Genomic DNA, 13,188 nt, shown 5'->3' with positions numbered 1-13,188 from the left:
TTAATTGACAGAACAATCATTCAATGATGCTTCAAAAAATAGAAGCATTCGTCATATACAGGAATTGTCTCAAAGGAACCATTTGCATGACAAATCAATGATCTCCAGACCTTGTCCCTTGAGAATTTTTGCAAACTTATTGCAGATGATTTCAAAGTCAAAATAAATAATTCTTTTTTCTTTCATCTCTCTAGTTGGCATGGGGGATACAGTACTAACACACATTTATGTTACAGTCAAGCTACAACAGCTCTGTAAATATGAATAAAGAATAGTTACAACAGCTGTCCAATTCCAAGAATTGGCTTGTCCATCCTGATGCGTATTGCGAACTTGGCAGAATACCCAATAAGGGGAACAGATCATCAGCAACTAGGCAAATATTTAGTTGTCAGTGTAACTTGAATTGTGAACCTGAGAGAGCAGAAAGGTAGCTTAAGTACATATAAAATAACAGCCGGAGAGAACTTGTTAGCTTCCTCTGATTTTGGCGGTAGTCATAGTATGGAAGAGAGCAAAAACAGCTTAATACCAAAGTGCTCTATGCAGATGAGAGCTAAAAGCAGTTTATCTGTTTGGTTTTGGTGTGGAATTTGTGAGAATTATAATTGTTACACAGCAATATCAGTGCAACTAACTGTAAGTTTAGATATCTGAAAATCATTTTTCTTATAAAGGGTATCATGGAGACCCACAGTAAAAAGCAATCCAGAGTTCAAATACATAGATATCTGAAGTTGCTTAAAGGAGCATGCCAACCAACATGTTTTCATTCCTTTTGTTCTTTTTGGGGGGCTATTTTGTGGCTAATGAAATGGGCAGCTCCCTATTTAAAGGATTACAAATTTAACACTTAAAGCTCTAGTTAATACTAACACTTTTAGTACTTATATGTCAGAAAGGAGACTGAATGTACATGTATCAAGGAGAAGTATCCACATTAACTATTATCCGACTTAACTAAGTCTCAAAGACCTAACCTCTTCAAAAGCTGATTAGTGTTTGCTTCAACCATACCCATCAGTTTTTGCATCTACAACTTTATTCCTGAGCACCTCCTCAGGCAAAACAACCCTGAAAACAGCATAATGGTGATTCAAGCTCCTCTCCCCTTGCAATCTGTGAACACTTCCTAGTGCACCAGCATTGGAATTTGGGAAGGAAAAAAATATCCGTCTCACTCTTTGATGGACAAGAGCCATTGCGCACCTAATACAGCAAGACAACAGGATAGTGAAGTTGAGATCAGTTAAATATCTACAAATATGAACTTGTATGCTAACTTCCAGAATGTCATCTGAGATTAGGTTTTGATCAAATTTTCATATGAAACTCCCCATGAATGCTCAAGGAAGAAGCCTTATCCTGAAAAATATTGATTGGACCTACTTCCTCTATAGTATAAAGATATTATTTTTCTTGTTTCAGGGTAAAACTCTACTCTCTGCTTTTGGTGTGTTTGTCCTTCATTCTCTGTCTGGCACATCTATAATCTTTTGGAATGACTGGCATACTCTCTCAATTAATAATTTAACCAAAGCTACCACCAACCAACAGTTCACCGCAGAATTTAACAAGCATAGACCTTTGAAGGGTGGAACTGCCCAATTGAAGCTAAGCAAGACAAAAAAAACAAGTAAAACAGCAGTTAAATATATGAACTTACATTGCACATGGCTCCCAAGCCAGGTAAATGTCACATCCAGTGCATAGATAAGGTCTGACTGATTCAGAACTATGGTCATTACTTTGGAAGTCAGAGTCCGTGATCTGAAAAGGCAATTATGATATATTGTTCTTCAAAAAGTTGACATGTGTGATTCAAGAGAGAAATTCTTTTTTATATGTTTTGGAAATGAAAAACAGGAAATTATTGATGACAAAGGATGAATAGAAATCATTTTTCTAGCATAACAGCTAAAGAGACAATATGGTAAAAGCTTTTTTTCTTTTTGAAAAATCAAGTTCATTTCATTGCTAACGCGTCATGATAGTGTCAAAAGTAAATATAACGTGAGCGATATCATCACTCTTGGAAAAAATATTTGATATCATCACTCTTGAAATTATTTGAGTTGTCTAAAATTCTCAAGAAACAACAGTAGACAAAAATGTTAGCAGGGCCCTAGGCGCCGCAAGAGCAGTATTTCTTCCTGTAGAAGGAAGGGAGAATTTAGCAGACAAAGCTGCTGGGAATCAAGAAGTCAACATATTATTGAAGTGATATAACAACGACATAAAGGATAAAAGGAATGTAGCTTAAATCTGTTGGACTTACCTTCTGTCTTTTCGAAGGAGACAGTGTGCACTCCTCCTTGATAGAGTCCTCCCCATTAAGTTTGTAATCAGGAAAAAGTTGTCTATCCCTGGCAGAAGAATGCTCGATAGCTACAATAGCGGCATGACGCAAAGGATGCCAGCAACCAGAGCTTGGACTTAACGATTGCACAGCCCATCGCCAAGGATGTAGACAACCAACATTACAAATTACATGTTCAAATTCACCAATTGAACTGTCCAAAAGTGATGTTTGCTGGTTTTCCAAGTTAGAGGAATTGAGGTTTTCGGGATAGTCAGAGCAGCTACCTTCCTTGCTGACCTTATTTGCAGGACTTGCTGAGGATATTACCCAGTCAGAAGCACTTGCAATCACCTGCTTAGTTGAAGGATCTACAATAACAGCAGCATTGACCACCTGCAGAGAAAGTTCAAGCAAAAGTAAAATACTGCACGTCTGAAACATATTTACAAGAGCATACTACAGATATACTTCCTTTCTAAATGACTGGAAACAATATAAACATAGCCTTCACAGTTATTAAGGACCGAATAATAGAAAAATGGCAAAAACATACACTGCCACAATCAGACATCAGCTATACAATCAGAAACCATCAGCCTATGGCTGGGTGAAAAGTAAAAGATTACAGAGGTAGAAGGGTTAACCACATAGTAATAACTATCACCTGCAAACTCATACAATACATCGAAACTTGGAAGGATAACTGCATACTTTTTTTTTAACCGAGAAATTCCCGAAGGCCAATGGTGCGTGGGCCGAAACTTGCTAGATGGACCGGCCCCTCTACCCTTCTCTACTTAAATACCAGGCTTCTTTTTGTGGCAGGGTTCAAATCTGTGACATGTGCCTAATCCACACATCACGCGTTGTGCTCTTACCACAAGACCAAATCTCTGGGGGCGAAGGATAGCTGCATACTTATGTCAAGATAACCTAAAACTTTCACATTTGTCCCAAAGTATGTGACTAGATTTTCTTTTAGCTCTTGTGTTACAAGCACTTCATTTGCATTCTCTGAATTACAAGCACTTCATTTGCAATATTGATTCATGGACCAACTTTAGACAACTGTCTTAATTTACAAATCAGGTGTATCCAGGAGTAACTTGGACCCAACCTTATGCATTTCCTCTCCTTGAAGCACCTGCCTTCTCTCGGACAAGTGCACGTCTGCACGATCTACTTTACTTCGGCACTCATCATACCTTCCCACCTCCTAAGAAAGCCATATGTTTACCATATCCTCTAGCTAATTTACCCATATCCAACTGGCCAACCCGTCATTCTTCCGTCTCTTGGGTCTTACGCCTCTTGAACAGTGGCACTACCCACATACCCTGCCAGTTCGAAACCATCCTCTCGAGGCAGTCTCACAAACATAAGTTTGACAGGATGGTATAACTTCTCCTCAGCAGGGAAACCCCCTCGAGCAAAAGAGGGACATGACAGTAGGCGCACGAGAGCAAGGATTCACGTAGCATGAAACAATTCTTCCCAAACATTCAAAACCCAAAAGTATTAAATGTGAGATGAAGTAGGGTAATGCCTTCATCTAGACTCTAGACAAGGCCAAACTCCCTCCTACAGCAAGTTCAGTAAGTCCATTTCTTTTATTTAACGAGGAGCACAATAATATGAAAGCAACTCAAGAGGGGAACAACTTCTAGTCCAGTTGATCCGGTGGACTAAAATATATCCTATTGAAGCCTAATATCACAAATATAAACATGATTGAGTAATAAATTTACCTTCATGAAAATATCCGTACGAAGTATACAAAACTATGTAAAATTTGCAGAAGAGAAGGGAGAACAGCAAGACGGAAAATAAAAAGACAAAGAGAGGATAACTAGTGGTGCCAAGAGGAAACTTATTTATCTCTCTTCCTTTCCTCTTTCTATAGCTAAATCAAACAAGGGTAAAGAAAACTTTATAATCCTCTCTCCCTTTATCTTCTCTTTCCTAGTTCCGAATTGTGTTCTAGTTCCTAAACATCCGGAGCCTTTCGGGATACTCAAGACTTTGTTCTTCTCTTCACTTTCCTAGTTGCCAAGCAAAGCATTCATCATTCTCATTTTCAGATATAAACATTGTCACTGCTTCAATTCATTTATGCTTGAAATATTCTTCTAAATGAAGTAGCTGGTAGAACAGTAGAATCAAGAATGCATAAGGAAATTATAAATATAAACCTCATGGTCCGTTTGCCTTGAACTATTGAAACTATTTCTGGTTGTCTAAAAAAGTGATTATTAGAAATTTGATTAAGATAATCACTTTTTATTGGTAAAATTAAGATGATTGCTTTTTTTAATAAGGAAGATAATCACTTTAATTATGTAATAGCTGCTAAATAGCTCTAAAATATGATTTCTTTTAACCAATTGGAAAACACTAAATGTTATTAAAGGCACTGATCCAATCCAAACAAAAGGACCCTGAATCTATTTGTCTTTTTCTTTTTTCCTTTTGGTTCTTGGGTAGATGGGGAATAGACACTGACATATGCGTAGGAAAAAATGTTGGAACAAGTAGAATAAGACAGACTTCCCAGACAATTGGAGAAAATGGTAAATAGTTACCTGACCAACACAAGATGTTGACAAATCAATGGCATGTCTCATGAAACTGAGAACTGATTGTGACTCCTCTTCAGTAAATCCAGTTATGCCACTGATGTTGCTGTAATTGTGGGAAAAAGAAAAAAGGTCAGGTCAGTTGCAAATGAAGCTATCCCTACTGCCCTAGGAGATGCACACATAGGTAGAGTTCTCCCGTCTTTTTCTTTCCACACTTACTAGGTTGGCGGATGATAGGAAGTAGGCCAGAGCTTGCACTGTTCATCCCATTCTTCTTTTGATGTTGCAGCATATTTGCATACCTGCAAAAAGCTGATTTAAATGCAGAAATGTAGAGTTTTTGCAGCTAAAGGAACATAATACATTTAAGATAAAGGATAACTAGCAATAAGTAAATTGGAACAACGAAAACACCATCATAAAAGTAGTGTTTACACATGATATAAGCAAAGAATCTGGAGTATTTCTTCCTCTTTTTTTTTTGTAACTATGAACACTTTAGACCCACTCCCGTCAGTACAAAAGATATGAATAAAGCAACATCTTGAAGAATTTTGCAAAATATCAGATAAATTTATCCATCAGTAAAAAATGAAGTCTTCCTGTTTAGAGGAAACTAAATTTCCACATGACTAATCAATACCAATACTGATATTAGAAATTTCAAGAACTTGAAAAACAGATTGAAAGAGAACTTCAGAACAACTACCTGTTTGAAAACATTAGATCAATGGAGCTTGATGACTCAATTCCACATATGCTAGATTGTCCTCATTTTAAGCCACGCCACTTGCTTTCTAGACAAAGATCGTCTATATTTCTAAGAATTTGCCAATATTTGGAAACAATTTTCAACTTTCATCAATCCCTTGCATTTTAATTTTCTAGTTGTGTGAATCTCTCTATCTTACTTCCGAAATACGATTATATGGTGTTAAATCACAAACAAGGGTCCATTTTCAATGAGGAAGTCAGATATCCTAAAAATATGAGCATATTGGAACTTGAAAATGAAAGTGTGTCACATACAGCAATGGAGCTAGTGCTAAATATTCAAAAAAAATTAGAATTACACAGAGGAAAACTAGCAAATTTGACATGCCACAGGAATATAAGATCAGACTATATTTTTAGTTCACTTAAGCACATTGGTTTCACTAGAGAAATGCAGTCTATCTGCGTAATATCTAGGCTTTCTAGCCATCGCTCGAGTATCATGTAATCATTGTTCAGGTCGACAGAGGACAAGGTGTTATGTAATTACTTATATCAAACATCAACTAAATTTTGCAACTATAAGATAAAAGGATGACCCACTTTTGTAATGAAAGTACTCAACTGGTATGATTTGACAAGCTCAAGAATCTCATATGGCATGGCATCCACCTCGCCATCATTTTCAACAGCCATAGATAAAAGCAAACATAACTGAAGTTTTCCTGTAACATGAAAAACAAAAAGACCCTACAGTCACCACATCACCGTCTTTAGGCCAACAGGAGAAGCCATCTATACTGGCATAAAAATTTAGTATTTGAAAAACCAAACACAGATGCAGAAGCTTATTACGCTTCCTTCAGTATAACAATGCAAACCCAGCAGCAAGCAATATAAGCTTATTATCTTTAATGGACTTCTTTAGAACATATCCCTCACTTAGCTAATTATCGAAAAGGATATAAGCATGACAAATTCAACCAAAGGAAACATATAATACAATACATATGATGCAGAATAGAGGAGAGTTTTGGGAGTTTTAGTGATAAGAAGCCTATAAACAATAAATAAGCTCAGAATGAGATAGTAAATGACCTCCATCAATGCACTTCTTTTGGACACGCTTCACATGCCGTAAATTTTCCAATGGTGCAATTTGATTTAACTTCCTGATTATAGTAAAATGCAAACTTTCCCTGAGGACTCTAAAAAATTAATAAACCAAAAAAAAAGGGGGGGGGGGGGGGGGGTAGGGGGGACATGAAATACAAACCTGACTAGAGTATTGGCATCTTTAGGTTCAATCACAGCAGCATGAACTTTCACTTAAAGAAGAAAGGGAAAAAAAGGAGGGGTTAGCGCATTAAGAAAATGGGAGCGTTACAATTTGCTGTAAGAAAAGAAAAAAAAGGAAATCGAAGAATGTGAAAAAACCAGTGGGTTGGAGGTGAGGCAAAAAGGGTGGCTTTTCAGGTATGTGTATGATTACACTCTCGGTATTTGCAACTGTATCTTCATCCTTATTCTTCATTCTTCTCGCTGTACCGCCGGTGGCTCTGTTCATAAAAATAGGTCTGGCTTTCGGCGCCGGCAATATCGTGACTGACGAAAAAAGAATTTCTCTTTCCTTTTTTCTTTTTCTCTACAACAACACGCTGTGAAATACTTGCGAATTACAGTAATAAATCTTTTACATAACAGGTTTCGGTTCAAATATGATGAAATTGAGTTGATTTATTGATTGACTGTTCATGAATAATAGGGTATAGGGTTTTTTATTTAGTTTGAGGGTCATTAGTTTTATTAGTGTCGAGTGAGGTTCCTTGTACGTTGTACCCAAATAAAAAGTGAAGGTTTCTGGGTTTACCTTTAAATTACTTTGGAGTTCAATGTACACAGTACAGTGTGACTTGTATTTAGACTAGAAACTCTTTTAAAAGAAAGTTCGTATATCGATTTTGTATAATGTATGGCCAGAATAGCACGGCGTGACCCAAAGCCGAAACTTAGATGCTGTACTTTTGGACAAAAAGAAGGTTTTTACATTGTAAAAAAAAAGATTCATTTTTACATAAAACGCAGTGCACTATTGCGTTCAACATTAACGGAAAGTTAGCTGTTAAAGCTAAACGCAGTAGTGTACTTCGATTCATTAAAAAATTAATTTTTTTAAAGGGAAACGCAGTAGTGTACTGCGATTCATCAATTCGCAGTATTATACTGCATTTCGCTATTAAATTTGGGCCCACCATAATAACAGTTCTGCAGGACTGCAGAGAATATTTATTTTTTAGTGTAAAACGTATTATAATACTACGCTTTACACCAATTTTTTGGCCCACCAATAAGTGTTCCGCGGATAACTGACATAACAATAATTCAAATAGATAAAACGTGGTATTGTACTGCATTTTATATATAAAAATTCTGGACCCCAAGCTCGGACTTGCCTTATTTAAAGGCGTTTGAATTTTATGAAAATCCATTCAAAACTTTCCTTCAAACTTCCGTTCATACTTCTCTCTTCTTCTTATCAATCATTTTTTTATAATGTCTGAAGAGCCAAAAATAAGGGTTTCATTATATTGGGGGGGGGGTGAAGTTGTGCTGGAGAATAACTCTGTGAGGTATAGCTCACCTCCACAGTGTCATGTTAAATTGCCGCTTACAATGGAGTACGATAAATTGGTATCGTTGTTACGTAAAAAAATGAGTGTGAGGAAACGTTCGGTGAACCTTAAAGTAACCGGTAGATTTCCGTATTCAGTGACTCCGCAGGGGTTTGCTTATTATTCTGAGTTTAACATCGAAGATGATGAAACTCTTAGAGATTTTTTGCGGATTCCGGATGAATACAGGGAATTTATTGTAATAAAATTATTGGAAATGTACGTCAAGGTTGAAGACGTTTCCAATAATGAGGGCGTGCATAGTAGGGATAACCCCCAGTCATCGGGTGGTTATTCTGGAGCAGTTTTTGCGGGACAGATTGCTGATGAAAGAGCTTGCCTTGATTTAAACTTGTCACCACCGGCGAATGAGCAGCCACGAAATAATTTTTCGACTTTATATAATCCACAAGACGACTGATAAACTTCAATTTTTCTACGCTTTAGCGATGTTTATTTTATGTTTTAATTGGATTTGTATTAACACTCATATTTTTCATAGGGGGTACCGTCCGGATATGAATTTTACAAGTTATGACCCCGCCCCTAGTTGGAATATGCGTAGTTCTGGCGTATTGGACCACGGTGGTCCATCCGGGAGTCATCACCAACAAGAAAACATCCATCATGAAACGTCAAGACAGTACGACTTGTAAGTAAAGTGATATAGCTATATGTAAGGTATTTATCTAGTTGGGTAGCTTATCATTTTGTTCTTTTTGTGCAGTGAAAACGAGCATCTTGATGCTCCTGACCTCACACAGTTGGCCATAGACGACGTATTGACTCGTGATTTGGCAGATGCGCAGAGTCAGGAAGATGATAGTGATTATGACAACAATGCGGATGAGTCTGGAGATGACACACCCTTCCATGATGAGGGTGATGATGAGGAGGAAGTGAATGTTGAACCTGAGCTGACGAGGGAGCATGTTCCTCCACCTCCCGCTAGACCAAGAGTGTACGAGTCCCACGTGCCATTTCATGAGCGGAATATTCCCTACCTTGATAATTTGCCAAGTATGCCGGACGTGGATGCCCTCACAAGGGATGATGACGAAATTCGGTCAGCGATGTGGGATGAGTCTAGACCAGCGGTGCTGACAAAGGGCATGTATTTCCCCGATAAAGCTCGCCTAATCAGGGCTGTAAAAATCTACAGCGTAAGAGAGTGTCGTGAGATGACGGTAAGCGAGTCAACTACGGAGGTATACAAGGCTGTATGCCGTAGATACTTTATGGGTTTTCACTGGATGTTGCGTGCCAGCAAGAAGAAATCAGGGTTGTGGAAAGTGGGTAAATTTATTAGCACCCACAGATGTGAAATGGACACATTCAATGAGAATCACTTCAATTTGGATGTAGACTTGATTTCTCTTGTCTTGATTCCATATTTGGAAGTGTCCTTTAGTTCAAGATTAAAGAGTGTATTACAGCCGTCCACCAGGAGTATGATTGTACTATAACCAAAAGAAAGGCATATCTCGGTCGCAAACGTGCCTCTAAACTTATTTATGGCGACTGGGATAAGTCTTTTTCATCTCTGCCTAGGTACATGGCTGCACTGCAACACTTTAACCCCGGGACTGTTGTTGAATGGAGGCGTGAGCGGAGTCTGGATAGACCCGAATATATTTTCAACTATGTGTTCTGGTCATTTAAACCAGCAATTGATGGTTTTGTGCATTATCGTCCTGTAATTTCCATAGACGGTACTCACGTCTATGGAAAGTATGATATTAAGCTTTTGATTGCAGTTGCAGTAGATGCCAACGGACTAATATTTCCACTAGTCTTTGCCATTTGTGCCAACGAAAGCGAAGAGACGTGGACGCTTTTTTTGAACCACTTGAAGCAGCACGTTGTTAAACAGCGTTCAGGTATTTGTCTAATATCTTATCGACATGGTGGTATTTTAAGTTCTGTGCGGCACTTGCCTGAATGGCAGGAACCCTATGCATACCACCGTTACTGTGTGAGGCACCTGAAGGCCAATTTCCAGAAGAAATATCCTGAAAAGGCCTTGCATGACTTAATGTGGATGGCCGCAACTGAGCACCAGCAGTGCAAATTCATGAGGCGCATGGAAGCGATCCGACGGATTGATCAACGAGCATATACTTGGCTGATGGGACATGAGCTTCACATGTGGACATTGCATGCTGATGGCGGCAGACGATGGGGAGCCCTGACTATAAATGTGTCGGAGTCATTCAACGGCTTGTTGAAGTCTGCCCGTGGATTGCCTATCACTGCCATGGTCCGCATGACATTCAAACAGAGTGCGGAGAGGTTAGTTCAAAGGCATGGAGCTGCGACATTGATGGACAGGGGTGTTCAATTTATGCCAATACCGATGAGAAGATTTGAAAGGTACAGGAGGCGAGCACATTGGCATTCATTTTTACTGTACGATCACGACCGGGGTGTTTTTGAAGTTAAGACCGCTATCCGCGGACACCGTGGGAATAACCTACAGACGGTGAATGAAGCCAGAAGGTTGTGTTCATGTGGGAAATGGACCATCTACCACATGCCGTGCGCACATGCCTTGAAGTGCTTTCAATAATTTGGTTTAGGGGCAACCAACTATATTGATAGGCAATACAGTGTTGCTGCATACGTAGACACGTATAGTGGGCAGTTGCAGCCATTAGGTGCTGAGCATTATTGGCCACCGGAACCTTTTAAGATGGTGTGTAACAAGGACTATTTGCGCAAGCTGCAAGTGCAAAAGAGAACGCGTATACGGAACCAAATGGATGTTGGTGACACCGTTTATGCTCGTAAATGTGGCATATGCTCGCAAACAGGACACGACCATCGTAAATGCCCTTCAGGTGGTGCGCGTGGCGGTGGTAATCCAGCTCCTGGTGCAAGTTCGTCGAATGTACCCAACTATCAAGGATACCCCTAGTCTTTTGTTTTCGTATTGTTTTTTTGTAATACGTGTCTGTCCTTGTGTATGTTGCAATATCTATCAAATAAAATTATGTTCCATAATCTTGTTACATCTTATTTTTTAACATGACCTTTTGATATGGTTGTTCAAATATTAAACATATTGGTGTTTGTAAAGAAGACCAAGATTGTGTAAAGAAGACCAAGATTGTGGACCAAAAAAAAATCACATATTAAAAAATAAATTTAATATGTAAAGCGTGGTATAATACTACATTTTTTGAGTTGTCTTGTCGTACTGAAAAAGCTGAAAACCATGTGAAAATGCTGTTTTGTTGCAGAAAAATTTAAAATGTAAAGCGCGGTATAATACTACATTTTTTGGAGTTGTCTTGTCGTACTGAAAAAGCTGAAAACCATGTGAAAATGCTATTTTGTTGCAGAAAAATTTAAAATGTAAAGCGCGGTATAATACTACGTTTTTTTGAGTTGTCTTGTCGTACTGAAAAAGCTGAAAACCATGTGAAAAAGCTGTTTTGTTGCAGAAAAAATTAAAATGTAAAGCGCGGTATAATACTATATTTTTTTGAGTTGTCTTGTCATTCTGAAAAAGCTGAAAACCATGTGAAAAAGCTGTTTCGTTTCAGAAAAACTTTAATATGTAAAGCGTGGTACAATACTACGTTTTATCAGTTGTCTTGTCGTTCTGAAAATAGCTGAAACGACTGCGAAAAAACTGTTGTTTCAGAAAAAACTTTAAATATCTAAAGCGTTGCTATAATATACGTTTTATGTGAAATCTTGCCTATAAATAACGGGCGTATTCCTAGTTATTTTTCTGCCTTAACAATAACCAACTAGAAATATTTCCATAAAACCGAAGTTTCTCTTTAAGAAATGTCCTCAACAACCCCTTTATGTCCCAAGGTGCTTATTGCGGAGAAAAATCAGTATGGTAAATTGGTGGGAAGCCAGGTGGCACGCCGCTATTGGGCGTGTATGAAAAATGTTTGATAGTCAACCCCGACGAGCAGTTAAATGTGATTTTGAGGTATGGATGGTTGAAACCATGTGAGCAGAAATACTACAAAGAGAGAATTTATTCTCTTCATAATTTATGTACAAGGCTCAATGGGAAAAGAGAGTGGCGAACAACCAAGGAAAATTGAGGAGTTGAAGGCGAAACTCAAGGAGGTGGACAGTAAAGAAAAAAAAAAGCTGGAAGACCAACTCAAGTGGTTTGGAGTAGAAGAATATAGGCGTCGTGACTAAACCAGTGGCTTTTGTAGTGTTTGAGTGTAGTGTATCTTTTATGTTTCCCTTGTCAAGTGTTTTCATTAGTTGTACTGTTTGTTTTTTGTTATGTGTATGTTTAGGTGCGCTCGTTTTGTGTTTGTGTTGTCATGTTAAAATAAAATTGTTGTTCAAATTCTGTTACAATAAAAATGTTGTTAAAATACTACGTTTTTTTGAGTTGTCTTGTCGTTCTTGAAAAGCTGAAAACCATGTGAAAAAGCTGTACTATTTCAGAGAAATTTAATATCTAAAGCGTGGTATAATACTACGTTTTATGTGAAATCTTGCCTATAAATAACGAGCGCATTCTAGTTATTTTCTGCGCTTAACAACAACCTATAGCAAATATTTACGTAAAACCAAAGTTTCTCTTTAAGAAATGTCTCAACAACCCCTTTATGTCCCAAGGTGCGACTGCGGAAACAAAAGCATGATGTACGATTGTTGGGAAGAAGCTGGACGCCGCTACTGGGCGTGTATGAACAAGTTTTATAGGCAACCCGACGTACCTACATGCAATTTTAAGGTATGGATTGATGAACCATGTGAGCAGGAATACTACAAAGACAAGTTGTATCATCTTCATAATGTGTGTAAGAGGCAGTGGGACAGACAACGCCAATCCAAGCAAGAAATTGTGGAGTTAAAGGCGAAACTCAAGGAGGTGGAAGAAGAGAAAAAAAAGCTGGAAGACCAATTCAAGTGGTTGGAGCAGAGAATACTA

The 13,188-nt window shown here is 38.2% G+C and overlaps 1 protein-coding gene across 3 annotated transcripts; it reads right to left on the bottom strand.

The window, feature by feature from the left end:
- Nucleotides 1-7,462, bottom strand: LOC109239330 (probable inactive tRNA-specific adenosine deaminase-like protein 3). Of its 3 annotated transcripts, none has more exons than XM_019405880.1 (10): nucleotides 7,033-7,462; nucleotides 6,872-6,923; nucleotides 6,694-6,788; nucleotides 6,221-6,320; nucleotides 5,101-5,193; nucleotides 4,885-4,984; nucleotides 2,279-2,695; nucleotides 1,667-1,770; nucleotides 981-1,209; nucleotides 1-414 (listed from the first exon to the last, which is right to left on the bottom strand). In XM_019405880.1, exons 1-9 carry the CDS (start codon nucleotides 7,160-7,162, stop codon nucleotides 1,008-1,010), a joined length of 1,293 nt encoding a protein of 430 aa, XP_019261425.1. In that variant the 5' UTR covers nucleotides 7,163-7,462; the 3' UTR covers nucleotides 1-414; nucleotides 981-1,007. The 3 variants fall into 3 exon arrangements, with proteins under 3 accessions (XP_019261425.1, XP_019261424.1, XP_019261426.1); XM_019405879.1 differs by having other exon boundaries at nucleotides 5,101-5,183; nucleotides 6,199-6,320; nucleotides 7,033-7,461; XM_019405881.1 differs by having other exon boundaries at nucleotides 5,101-5,183; nucleotides 6,199-6,320; nucleotides 6,694-6,767; nucleotides 7,033-7,460.
- Between the last annotated feature and the right edge of the window lie 5,726 nt (nucleotides 7,463-13,188).

This window comes from Nicotiana attenuata, unplaced genomic scaffold (genome assembly GCF_001879085.1).
Source record: "Nicotiana attenuata strain UT unplaced genomic scaffold, NIATTr2, whole genome shotgun sequence".
NCBI classification, from domain to species: Eukaryota; Viridiplantae; Streptophyta; class Magnoliopsida; order Solanales; family Solanaceae; genus Nicotiana; species Nicotiana attenuata.
This window is presented reverse-complemented; position numbering and strand designations above follow the sequence as displayed.